Below are 14,202 nucleotides of genomic sequence, written 5' to 3' on the forward strand. Positions count from 1 at the left end.
TAAATACAATATTTATCTTGGAAGCAGTTTCATTTTATCAGAGAAGGGAGTAGATTATAGACATACTTTAACCCCAAAACTCATGTAAATTTGAAAGGGAGGTGTGTGGTATCACAGACCGAATGCATCATTTTTATTTCTGAATGGAGGTAATTTTTGTTTGCTCTTGTTCAACCAGCAGCCAGATCATGAAACAGAACATTGCCAGCATCCCAGAAGCAATTATCTGTACCTGGGGACTTTTTCAAATATTCTGATGATTAGAAATGAGGAAAAGCCAAGATGGAAGTAATTGGGCCAACTGGTTTTAGTCACATCTAGTGGTAACAAGATGAGTACATAAAAGGTAATTGAGGCAAGTTATTTATGAGGTTTGTCTACTATAGGAGGGTAGTAACGCACGCCTGGTAAGAGCGGGTTGATGATAACGCAGCAGTCAGGTTTTAGACTAGCTGTAGGTAGCGGATGCTACTAAAGAGAGGTAGCTTGTTAATGCTAATTCTGTCTGAGATCATTAAAAATATGGAGAGGGCTCTTCTCTTTTTGCCTCTCTGAAAGGAGTCTTGCTGAGTGTCTTTTTCTGAGTCACCATGGCATTTCAAATATGCTTCCACTCTTCAAGGCTAACCTCTCTAGCCTTTCCTTTATTCATTTTGTTGCTCTCTGTTTTTATACTCTTGGCAGCCTGAGTTAGTAAATGCTGTTTTTCATGAGACAGACCGAATGTGATAAATGTGCCACAGTTACTGGCCAAGAAAACAGGTGGCCTAGTGAACAAGGAAAAGATACCAAGGGATCAATCTGGACAGCTTACTGTGAGACTGGGAGGCCCTGGATTTGTTCCTAAGTGAACACGAGACCAAGAATTTGTCCTGGTTTGGACAGGTGGCAAGGAAAGTGTCTAGTGTGAATTAGAGAAACAGAAGGCCAGGGCCCTGTGCTCAACTGGAAAGGAGGTCAGGAAGGTTAGAAGTATTTACTGAATTTATTTCTCCCCTGACTCTTTCCAAAAGGGTTATGAAATGCCAGAAAACCATTGAGGGAGTTATGATGACTGTCTGATGGGGTGTGGGAATTTCTGCAGGCTAAGAACAAGAGGGGAGACTGGGGAGGAGGTGAGAAGATACAAGGGAGAGAGAAGGAATAACGGGGAGGGACAAGGAATGGAAGGTAACACAATCTCATCAGAGGTTTAAGTAATCTACAGATTCAACAGGGATCAAGTATGCTTCAAAAGTGAAAATAAGTTCATACGGGGCTTCCAACTATCTGCAGTGTTTTGTCACCAAAAGAGGAAGAGGAAGATGCAACTAGATGAGGAATACAACCTCCTCAAAGACCCAGAGGTGAGCAGCCCCATTTAGTTACAGGATGGGGTGCATTCGCACACTAGGGAGTTGTAAGGAAAGAGATGAGGTAGACAAAAGGACTCGAACACATTTTCTGAGTTACTAAAGAAAGGAACTCATATCTGGGACTAAGTTAGAACAGTAATGAGAATGGAGAAAGCAGCTCAAAGAGCCGGTGCTTACATCCTCTTCCCAGGAGAGCTCCAGGTATTCTTACTGTGCTCGCACACCATCTCAGTAGGCTTTACTGAGATACTCATTTCAAGATGTGTCAAGCAAAGGACAGAATATTTAATAGCAGGGCACACAAACTTTGAGAGCAATTGTTTTAATTAAGGCAGAATAAGAAACTACAAAGAAGAATCTCAAAGTGCATTCGCTTGCTGAGTCAAAATAGGTTAAGACTGGAAAAACAGTGTTTCTCTCCCTGCCCCACCAACATTTGTGTGTGTGTGTGTGTGTGTGTGTGTGTGTGTGTGTGTGTGTGTGAATCTTCACAACACATAAACTTCACAAACACTACAGAGTTCTCCAAGATGAGCCATGTTGAGATTTGCAGCTACAGAGAAAAGCCTCTGTGATTTACCCAGTTAAATGAACATATAGTTATGGAAATAATGAAATAATGGGAACAATCCATTATTTTTCCCTTAAAGAACTGTTTAGACTGTTGAGCACAATGTCTACTCTCTTATTTGTAAGGTTACTTATAATCTTCAGTCTTCCTGCAAGCAATATTCCCTTTCTCTGGTCTTTTTCTTTACAAGTAAGTGTCTCTTCTTCCCTTAATTTGTTCCTTTATTTATACACTTTATTCAGTTTTTTTTTTCATATTTTGAATCATTCTCCAGGATATTATTATGGGTTTTATTATAATTTAAAAATATAAATGCCCGTTGTCACAATTAACTAAGCATTTATTATGTGCTGCTTTATAAAACTGTAAATAAATACTTACAACTTTAGGCCATAGTAATCTCCAGATGATGACACTGAGGGGCAGGGAGTGCAGAAGCTACATCATGCTTAGGGAGATAATCTGTAGTAGGGCTGAGTATGCCTCATTCCAAATCCAAGTCACTGTTAAAAATCTTTTGCACTGTTGACTCCCTACATCTTAATTTAGTTTTTATCATCTTGCCTTTGTGGCTTCTAGAGTCCTATACAAAGACAGATTCAAAAGAATGTAAGCTAATTTTAGATAACTGTACTTCTCCTTAGCAAAGCATGACCTAGTTATAAACAATTTTTTAAAAAGTGGATTCTATTCCTATACACAAAAAAGGGGGCACAGATGAGAAATGGGAAGTTGAAAACGAACCAAAGGACAGTCTACCCTTCTTTACTCATTCTTGTATTGAAAAAAAGTTGATTGACCAACCTTCCTAGGCGACGTACTGTGATCAGGGCTGGAACTCCTTTGGCAAGGCCACCTTTGGTTACCGGGATGGGTTTTGAGTTAGTTTCTTTACTTTTCACATAGGTGTCATCTTACGTAGTTATTAGAAGGAACAAGTGAGACAGTGTAAAGAAAACCATGGAGGGTGAGGTCTGGTGCCTTGCCTCCTCTTCTTTTTACTAACTTCTCCATGAACTCCTTTCCTTTTGCGCCTTTCAGGTTCTCAAGCTGCCCTTCCTCCCTGGGGCCTTCAAGAACACAATGATCAGAGCTCCCTGGGTTTCTTCACCAGCAAGTCCTCCCTAAGAGCAATCTGGATCTGGGTCTGTGTCACCATTGGGGACCTACAAGGCTCACATTTAGAAAGAGCACATATTTCACAGAACAAGGAAAACCATAAATATACTGTGAGCTGGAGTGTCAGAAGAGGCTTAGATCTTGCTCTGCCAACTTACTAGTCATAGGGCCTTCAATGTGCCACTTAAACTCGTGGAACCTTAAATGTTGTATCTGTAAAATATGGGTAATGTTATTTTTGCATAGGACTTAGGAAGTGACAAAAATATGCATAAAAGCACCCAATGCTTGGTCAGGAACGTAATTGTTAAACACTCAGCTTCAGTAATAACAGCACTAGCATTAATGAGCACATATGTGCCCAGCATGATGCCAAGCTCTTTTTTTCCATAAATTTTCATTAACTCTGGAGTAAGGACACCATATTATTTGAATTCATTTACTCATCCTAATATTGTGAAGCATTTTGCAATCCTATTCTACAACACAGTTTTATTTCTTTCTTGTTTTTTGGAAGAGCTATAATAAAACTTTGAGGGTCAGAAAGGACATCACCATAAAATGTTATCATACCGCATCTTAGCATGGTCTTAGCATTCTATATGTTGACATAAGAGATGATAACACTGCAGTATAGCACAAATGGCACTGTAAAGAATTTAACTACTATTAACTGGCACTAATGCCTTGGGTAATATACCCCAAAGTTACTGCTGGATGAGATCACTTTCCTCATTGGTAAAATGAACATAGTCACATACTCTACCCATCTGGTATTTGTGGAAATTAAATGAGATGCTATATGTGAATTTCTCAAGACACAAAATTATTCAATAAATGTACTATTATAGTATATTATAAATTCATCAAATATAATATTTGAAGATTTCATAATGAAAATATTATATTTAATAGAGACTCCATGCAAGTGATCTTCCTCTACTTTTTATTCCCTTCTTGCTTAATTTTTATGTCTTAAAGTTTACATGTTGAGTTCTATTAAATAATTTTGGATAATTGGTTGGTTACTGTAATAATTCTCCTGCTATCTACTTGAACATTAGACTAAAATGCTTGTTCTTGGCTACGTGTGGTGGCTAATGCCTGTAATCGCTGCACTTTGGGAGGCCAAGGCAGATGGATCACCTGATATCAGGAGTTCTAGCCTAGCCAACATGGTAAAACCCTGTCTCTACTAAAAATACAAAAATTAGCTGGGCATGGGAGCCAGCCCCTATAATACCAGCTACTCATGAGACTGAGGCTGGAGAATCGCTTGAACCCAGGGTGCAGAGATTGCAGTGAGCTGAGATTGCACTACTGTACTCCAGCCTGGGTGACAAGAGTGAAACTCCATCTCAAAAGTACAACAAAAAAAGATGCTTGTTCTTTCATATTTTATTGAAGTATACATCCTTCATAAAGGTAATGTGCTCGTTATAGAAAATTTAAAATAGGAAAGATTAGGCCTTCCAAACAAAGGAAAACAAAGGTTTCATGTCTAAAAAGTGAATACATCCATTCTAAACATTCTGATGTTTTTAAAAGTTTCTTTCACTTTCTAATGACTTAGTCATTTTGCAGAATTTAATCATACTCCATGTACGATTTTTATTCCTTTTTCATCTAACATAATAACATAGGCAGTTGTCTCATTATTAGGTATCCTTCATAATCTTAATTTAAGATTTAAAAGATTTCATCAAATGGGAATAATCCCACTTCATTTAGTGATCTCCCTTTTTTAGATACTTAGATCAGATATTTCAGATATTCAGATATTTCAGATACATGCTTTCCCATTTTTACCTCTAACAAGTAGCAAAGTCAAAGCTCAATTACTGTCTTTGCTGATAATCATAAACATTAAAAATACCTGTATTTCCTTAAAATATATTCTCAGGAGAGAATTATTGAGAATAAGTGTTAGGGCAGCTTGAGGGAATTCATTATTATTTAAATTTGAATTCCTTGGATTTCCAATGAAATTTAATGTTTACCTAAATTTTCAAACCAGTTGTCAGGAGGCAGAGGTTCCAGTGGGCCAAGATCGTGCCACTGCACTCCAGCCTGGGTGAGAGCGCAATACTCTGTCTCAAAAAAGTAAATAAATAAACCAGTTGTAGTTCCTCTTTAAGGAGTCATTTGTTCTTGTCGCTTGGTCTTTATACTCTATTTTCCTTGTAGTTGTATAGTTTCTAATGTCTTAAGTAGATTGATCTTTTAGTTTGAGCCTTTACAGAAATTATTCTTTAAGAGTTTATTGTTTCTTAATCATATGATTTTTCAGAAACAAATTAGTGTTTTTCCTTAATTCTTTGCTTTTAAGCAAAAACCATTTCCTATTTCTTCCCATTTTAGCTAAGGGAAAGTTTTCATTATAAAAGGCTTTGGAAAATATCTTATGTAAACTACACAAAGGTGTGAAGATTAAATTGTATTAATTTAATAGACACATTTTAATAATAGGGAATTTAGAAATAAAAAATCACAGATGAAGAATGAAATAGTTTGGAACAATCTTTAGAAAAACCTTAATCTGATTATATATCTGTGAACTGCTGATGCTCTTATTGGAGCATTAAAGGGACACTAAACATTGATTTTTTAAAAAAAAGATGGTTTGGTCTTAAGTATTAAACATAATTGTAATCTCAATGTAATTTTGCAAAGACTCAAAGCATATTTTCATTTTTAATTAAGGCAATATTGTTATTTGGTTCATTATTTTAAAAAGTACTCTTGCTGTTTTTGAAGTGACTAAAAATGAAAGATAAAACATAGCCTCAATCCATTACCATCTTCTAAGTAGCTTTATTTATGAATAATAAAAAATAATACAGGCCATTCACCAATTCAATTCATTACATATTTCAAGACTCTACTTTCAGTGCTCATTGATGAAAGACCAAACCTATTATTTTAACCTGTCCTCCACAGCCTGCTTTTAAAAGTGAAACAAATAGTATATGAACTATCTGCTGTGGTTTGCCTGTTGCTACCAAAGCACATGTTGACATGTTGAAATTTGATCCTCAATATGGTGACAGTGGTAGGTGGGGCCTACAGGAAGGTGTCTGGGTCATGAGGGTGGATCCCTCACGAATGATTTGGTGCCCTTACAGTGGTAGTGAGTTCTCTGGCGAAACTGGATTAGTTCTCATGACTATGGATTAGTTCCCATGAGAGTGAATTCTTACAAAGCCAGGATGATCCTCCGGTTTTCTCTCTTCTCATCTTTCTTCTTCCCCTTTGACCTTCTTCCACCAAGTTATGAGGTAGCACAAAAGCCCTCACCAGAAGCAAGGGCAATGTCCTTGAATTTTCCAGCCTGCAGACATAAACCTTTTTTCTTTATAAATTACCCAGTCTCAGGCATTCTTTTATAGTAACACAAAATGGTCTAGGACACCATCCTAGAGAGAAACAAAGTATAATAATAATAGTAGAAAGTTTTGGATTTAAAAGCTGAAAGAGCTGGGCTTTTAAAGTTCTTCCTCCACTAAACACATTAAAAGTTTCTGAAATAGAAAGTTACTTAAAAATTCTGATATCAAATTCAGTCAAATTTAATTAAGATCCATTCCTACCTCACAGGGGTTGGATGATGGAGCAAAAAGATTCAGGGACAAGAAAACATAAGATAGATGGCAAAGTGTTTAATAAATGTATAATGCTAGTATTCTAAAAGTGACAATAGAGCCAAATAATAATAATCCAGATAATTATAATTTTTAAAAATCTATACTTTTCTATGAGCTCACAAGTAAAAATGATAGAATAACTCTTTTTAAAACTAATTAAACTATTATTTTTACAGTTTGTGCCTCCTTCCCAGTTTGTAAGATCCATTACAGCCTGTCTTATTCTCTACTGTGTCCCTATATCTAGTATAATGCTGAATATATACTGAGCTGCAGGCTAAAAGTAAGAGGTTCAAGACTCATCACTACACAGCTGATCCATTGGAAATGAACTATGTCACTGTATCAATAACAAATATAACAGGGCCATAGGTTTTTAGAAACTCACTGTTAAAAGGAAAACAGGAAAGGAAGAAACTGTCCAAGGTGTACATAAAAGAGTACTTTTTTTCAATAGCACTATAATCTGCTCCCTTTCAACTTTTCACATATCAGTCCATAATATTTCATCAATTCCCCATCTCCCAGAATTTATATACAATAAGTACCTTATAACAAATATTCATTTATTTAAATTGTTTCAATCGAGACCAAATTTACTACTGTGTACCTACAGAAAACATTTATAATGCATTCTCTCTGAAAAAGTTTTTTCTAGTAATTTTGAAAGAGAGACTTCTTGTCTTCACCTTCATTCTTTTAGAGGGCACAGGGGAATCCACAGATAATTCCTTGAATTATAGACCCACATGAGACACCAAGACACCAAACCCTCACCTTTGAGATTTATAAACTGAATTCAATAAAGACTTTACATCATTTGCTTCATATGAACACAGAAATACTTGACAACATACGAATACACAATATTATATTATTACTAATGCCACAGTTTGAAACCAATTGCATTCCTTATAATTTTGACAAAAGAGCTGTGAGAAATTGAGTATATGTTACAGACAACAAGAAATTACAGTACTGGAAAACATTTTGGAGTCCATGTCAATCTTTCATTTTACAGATGATAAATCTGAATCCCAGCAACTATAGGTACCACACAGCACAACATTTAACTAACTGATTGAATCAACTGTATAAACCTGCCTAACTTTCTTTCTTGTAAGCCAATCTGAAAAAAAAAAAAAAAAAAAAAAAAAAAAAAAGGCAATCTGCAGTGCAATCCCTTCCCCCAAACAACACTAGTGGATACAAAACTACAAGTAACTGATAGCATTTAAAAATATTGTCTTCTAATCACCATTGCAGCAAACACAAATTCCTAAAATTCCTTCTGTCTAATCCCAACTGGATGATATCTTCCACATACTTGTATCATTAACAAGCAAATCAGAAGCACAAAATCACACAGGAGAGTGGATTTCCCACACAACAAAACTCACTCACTCTGGCATTTTCATTGGCATTTGCAAAAGCATTTTAAAAAGACTCAAAACACATATATTTCATTTAAATATTTATTTTTAAGCCAAGGAAGTGTTATTATTCATTCAATCTGTTGGCCTAACAATCTAAGAATATATATAACCAGCAAGTTGGCAAGGAACTGACACGATAATCATAGTATGTATTTTCTTAAACAAGAAATAAAAATTCAAATAGACCATCCTTTTGGGCAATTTTGTAATGCAGATCTGATTCTAGAATGGAGGATTTTCCTAACTGAGCTCAATAAACATTGTGCATTACTGTGTAAACAGCAATATAGTAGATATACTGAATGGAAAACACACCATCCCTACTCTTAATTATGTTAGAATCTTCTAAAGGAAGTAAACATATAATTTCAGTATAAATATTTACATCCCACAACTACTTCCAAGTCATCTCTTGATGAAAATATCACAACTATCTACAGTTTCCCTCGTTCTATTCTGACCTTTATCTAGTCCTGTCTTCTCCACATGGTCCCTTCCAGTACACTTAGAATAAAATGCAAAACTCCTTAGCTCAGTCTCCAAGATCCTATGGTTCCACCTCTGATTCCTCTGTGGTCTCCTTTCCTCCCATTTTCCCACCTGGTTCAATGTGTTCCAGTCACATTAGCTTTTTTTTTTTTTCTCTGCTGTAAACACAAGCTTGATATTGTCTTGGTCTTTTGTACTTTCTATTTCTTCTATATGAACTGCGCTCTTTAATAGTTGGATTAACATAAAGATTTCAAATATCATATTCTCAAAGATGCTTTATCTGACTACCTTGTCTCAAGGAGTATCCAACTTCCTAATGCATCATCTTCTAAAGATGACATCATCCTGTTTATGTCCTACAGAGCATGACTTAACTTTCTGAAAACAGAACAGTACAGTTGGGCCTAGTAGACACACTGCATAAATATTAAAATTACTAAAAAACATTCTCTTTTAACTTTAAGCTAAGTGATGACATATGAATTTGAGTTCTAAAACTGTAAAGCAGGACCTACTGATCAAAAATATCTACCTACCTCTCTCTTTGCCAGTATTAAAAAAAAAAAAAAACCGCAAAAATAAAACCACAAAAAAACCAAACCAAACAGAATACATTTTATGGAAGAAAAAGCATAATAGTAATCAAGGAATCCAAAACTTACCTGTAATTAACTTGAGCAAGTCGATTTCATTTCTCTAGGCTTCAGTCTACTTATTTGTTCAACACACAGGTTATATGACATAATTTTAAAAGAACTTTACAGTTCCAGTTCTAAATTCAATCCTTTGAAATAGATCCCTCTAAATGAAAATTTGCATGGTTTATAATCTGAGCACAGTGAGCAAAGAATATCATGCACTCAATTATGGGCTTCCCCTCTTTTTGCAGATTGATTTGCCCTAACTACTATTCCTTTTTGCCCTAACTACTACCTCATTTTGAGTTCTAGTACCAACTCCAAAGTAGGAAAAAAAAATGGAAGCTTATAAAATTTCATAAAATACCTAACATATTTCATAAAATTATATTGAATTATATAATCATTCCTCCTTTAGAAAATAAAATACCTCTCATAATGTATGTATGTCAAAAAAACTTAAAAGTACTAAGAAGAATCAGTTTTTATAGATACATTTAAAGGCATTTGTTATCATTGCTTTCCAAATACTATATAAAATAAAAAGTTTGCAGGCCAGGCGCAGTGGCTCATGCCTGTAATCCCAGCTTTTTGGGTGGCTGAGGCACAGGTGGATCAAATGAAATCAGGAGTTTGAGACCAGCATGGGCAACATGGTGAAACCCTGTCTCTACTACTACTAATAATAAAAAAAATAAAAATTAGCTGGGCTTGGCGGCAGGCACCTATAATCTCAGCTACTCGGGAGGCTGAGGCAGGAGAATTGTTTGAACCTGGGAGGTGGACGTTGCAGTGAGCCGAGATCTTGCCATTGCACTCCAGCCTGGACAACAAGAGTAAAACTCCATCTCAAAAAAAAAAAAAAAAAAAAAAAGTTTGTAGATCTTTCTATTCAACTAAATCCAAAAATTTCTTAAGGGAGAAACACCTACTAGTATTGCCACTGGAGAATAATATTTTAGGAGCATAATGTAATGTAAAAGTCATAATAACTTTTTTATAAAATAGAAGATGGACATAACCAGATTAATAAGGGAGCCAACTTTTAAAATTAATAAAATAATGAAATTGCAATTCAAATGGAGCAATGATAATGTTTAATGAAACTGATTATGAAAAACCTATATATAATATTTTCCATAATATTATACTTAAGCTTAGAAGATGAAGTAAGTAGAATTAGTATGAGGCAAATGAAATGCAGGCAGCAAATAGGGGAAAAAATCTCCTATTTTATAACACGCAATGACAGGCATCCCTTTAGTACTCAGAGAAAATCACCATGAAACTACTTTCATGGACAGCTGAGGCACCCAAAAATACTAGGCATGAGAAAATCCTGAAGCACTTCAGTAGGAAAACCTATAAAAATAAAAATAAAATCTGTTGCAAACTAAATTAGTTGACTACTATTTTAACATGCCATTACAATGACATTATGAGACAAAATCAGGACTTGTACCATCCTGCATTAATGCTGGGAAGATAATCTGCTGCAATCCTAGGTTTGTAAACATAGACACACAATAACATAAATCAAAACATGAATTTGTGGTTGGTTGAGTATCTCCATCATTTTTTGTATTCTTCTACACTTGCAGTCTGTCACCGATTCATTTTTACAGCTGGAGACTGGGAAAAGGAATTAAATATTGTACTAATACATTAGCTTTAGTTCCTTATATTTAATTTCTGTCCACTTTTAAGTTTACCGCTTGATCGTCACTAATACATCAAAGCCAACAGTGATCAAAAAGCCACTTTTCCCCCACAAGGGATCAGGAAAAGTAAATGCTTTTTGGCTCGCTAAAAGAAATTCCAACTGCAAATCTGGTAGAAATAAGCACATCTTACACAATACCAAACCAGCTATATACTTCGCCTCACTAAACACATGACTCACTACTAATGACAGAGCAGAGTGTGACAGAGTTGTTATGTAACCTCATTCTAGACTGATTAAGGCCAAGGCGAAACGAAATGAGACAGCCATTTTTTGTACACTTTACCGCTTATCCTTGGCCTCAATATTTGGCATTTATAGGCTGGTGTACATCCATATCTTCCAGAAAGCAAGATTTTTGAAGCCAAAATGTAAACTTCTAAAACTTCAAAATGACATGCTCAAAGAGCAATACATTATCATTTAGAATGAAAAAGAAGCAAATGTTTTATTATAAGCTATGCATAAGGCAAGGAGCTAGATGCTTTCCTGATGAGATCTCATTTATACTCCACACTGAACTTGAAAAAACAACTGTCCAATGCCATCCTTGTTAAAGTCCTAATAAAATTACTAAAGGAAAGTATAACACACAGCCCTTGTAATAGGACTGTTTTGAATGAGAAGGTAGGAATATAACATGGGGCTAAATCTGCAATAACAAAGTCCATCTCCTCTTAAAATGTTCTTTACCAGCAAAACCTAGATCTTGTATCAACATTAATATCGTAAATGTGGAGGACATGGAAAAAACTATCAACCACTTACCATAATGCATGTAACAGTTGCCTTTGGTGGGATCCAGCTCAATAGCCTTCAAGAAGAGCTTTTCAGCCTCACTCTTACGACCCTTGAAAAACAGAGAAAATGGATGATTCAATAACAGGTCATGAGGAATTCTTTACTGCTCAGGCCTAACTGATGTAGCCAAATGCCTACTTGGTAATCATGATAGGAAAGGAAAACAAAAACATTTTGTTCTTATCTAAATGAGGTTGATCAAGGAAAAAGTGTTGAGAGACAACACAGAGGTCTGAACCCTGGAAGGCATGAGGAATATGTAACAGAAGATGACAAGGGCCCACCAAAAAGATCAGGCCAGGAAAGCAAGAGGCAAAGTGAAAAAAAAGAAAAAAAGGTTTCACAGAAACCAGAAAGACAAGACAGTTTTAAAGAAATATTATTGTCATTTTCCATTTTACTTTCTCCCTTTGATTTGTTTCCTCTTTATTCCTTCTTCTTCCTTGTAAAGAACGGTGGCCATTTTAAATGGCCTTACTCACTTTATGCAGACAAGAGTCACCATTTGGTGACTCTCAAACAGCTACTATTTATCCTTATTGCTATTAATCAGGACTGAAATTCTGGTACTCCAGGATTTAATAATGTAAAATTAGGTCACCTTCTTTGTTGTAGTTTTAAGTAAATATTACCAGCATATGCACAAGGAAAATAAGCAAAAAATAGGGGAGAACATTTACATACAAGAAATTGATTTTTCATGAAAGAACACCATAGTCTAAACAGATTCTCGAAGTATACATTCTTCACCTAGTTGTGGCCTCTGAACCACAGTTACTTCCACTGTAACACAGAGGGGTGGCACAAGATAGGAGAAGACCCCTAAGAAGCACTTTCCTGGAACAGTTCTATCTTGTTTGGCATGGTTGGGTTGAAGATGTACCGTGACTATGAAGGATACCAAGGCACTGGGTGGTGCCCAAAGCCACAGACCATGGTAAAGACAAATAATTTATATACTCTTTACCTATATAAACTTCAAGCAATGTTTTTTTCTTACTTTTTTTTTTTCTTTTTCTTTTTTTTTTTTTTGAGATAGACTTTCACTCTTGTTACCTAGGCTGGAATGCAATGGCGCAATCTCAGCTCACTGCAGCCTCCACCTACTCAGTCCAAGCAATTCTCCTGCCTTAGCCTCCTGAGTAGCTGGGATGACAGGCATGTGCCACCACGCCCAGCTAATTTCTTGTATTTTTAGTAGAGATGAGGTTTCTCCATGTTCATCAGGCTGGTCTCCAACTCCTGACCTCAGGTAATCCGCCCTCCTCAGCTTCCCAAAGTGCTGGGATTACAGGTGTAAGCCAACACGCCCAGCCCACTTTGCATATACTTTTAAAACTATTGTTATGAAGATCAATTTTCTAAAGTTAGAGGTATATAATTAACCTAATATGCTATGTTAGGGGTATCTAATCTTTTGACTTCCCTGGGCCACAATGGAAGAAGAATAATTAAATTGGGCCACACATAAAATAGACTAACACTAATGATAACTGATCAGTTTTTTTTTTTTTAAGGTTCATGCATAAATCTTATAATGTTTTACAAAAGTTTATGAATTTGTGTTGGGCTGCATTCAAACCCATCCTGGGCCACATGCTGCCTGCAAGCTGCGGGTTGTACAACTTGTACTACATGTTATGCAGCTTTGACTCTTTTCTCCATACTCCCTCTCCTTTTGTTCATTCCCTCATTTAAAAAACTCACAGTTGCTACATCCTTCATTAACTCATTATTCTAGTAGTTAGGACATAGCCTGCCGTCTCTACCACCTACAGCTAGTGATAACCAAATGGTCAGACAACTGGCTTCCTCATTTCTTCTATCATTTTAGTAATGCTACTCTATTCAGTAACTCCTTTTTAAATCACAAGTCTTGTCAAATACCAATAATTAAAATTTTTAAATTCCCTGCAATGTTTCCCGTAACATTTTAACTTCAAAGGAAAGCACAGAAAGAATGTTTCCTATACATACACTTTCATAAAGTTAAAAATAAAAAGAATTAGGAAACCAATTAGGGTTCCCTAAATGATTTAATAACTGTAACAAATCAGGCAGCCTAATGTATGAAGTAGAAGCACAGATTCTAGGAAAGCAGAACAGCTCCTATACTTGTTTAGCTATGTGACTCTTGGAAAATTGTTTCATCTCATAGCTATAATTTCTTTGATACAAAAAAAAAAAAAAAAGAGGACTGGTAGGGCATGAGACTTTTAGGGCTATGCAACTATTCCATCTCATATTATAATGGTGGATACATGGCATTAAGCACTTGTCCAAATTCATAAAATGCACAACACAAAGAGTGAACTGCAATATAAACTATAGACTTTAATTCACTCATCAACTGTAACAAATCTTCAACACCAAAGTAAATTGATCCTAATAGGGGAAACTGTATATCTGGGGTTGTTGGAAGG

At 35.7% G+C, this 14,202-nt stretch overlaps 1 protein-coding gene across 5 annotated transcripts in view; it reads right to left on the reverse strand.

Moving 5' to 3' along the window:
- Window positions 1-14,202, reverse strand: part of TMTC2 (transmembrane O-mannosyltransferase targeting cadherins 2) — a 440,961-nt gene that overhangs the window by 92,244 nt on the left and 334,515 nt on the right. For all 5 annotated transcript variants that reach the window (XM_010338468.3, XM_003927844.4, XM_074402474.1 and 2 more), the window contains one exon: window positions 11,747-11,828. In XM_010338468.3, the coding sequence (XP_010336770.1) occupies window positions 11,747-11,828 (82 nt within the window). The remainder of the gene's footprint in view (window positions 1-11,746; window positions 11,829-14,202) is intronic.

This window comes from Saimiri boliviensis, chromosome 7, assembly GCF_048565385.1.
Source record: "Saimiri boliviensis isolate mSaiBol1 chromosome 7, mSaiBol1.pri, whole genome shotgun sequence".
NCBI classification, from domain to species: domain Eukaryota; kingdom Metazoa; phylum Chordata; class Mammalia; order Primates; family Cebidae; genus Saimiri; species Saimiri boliviensis.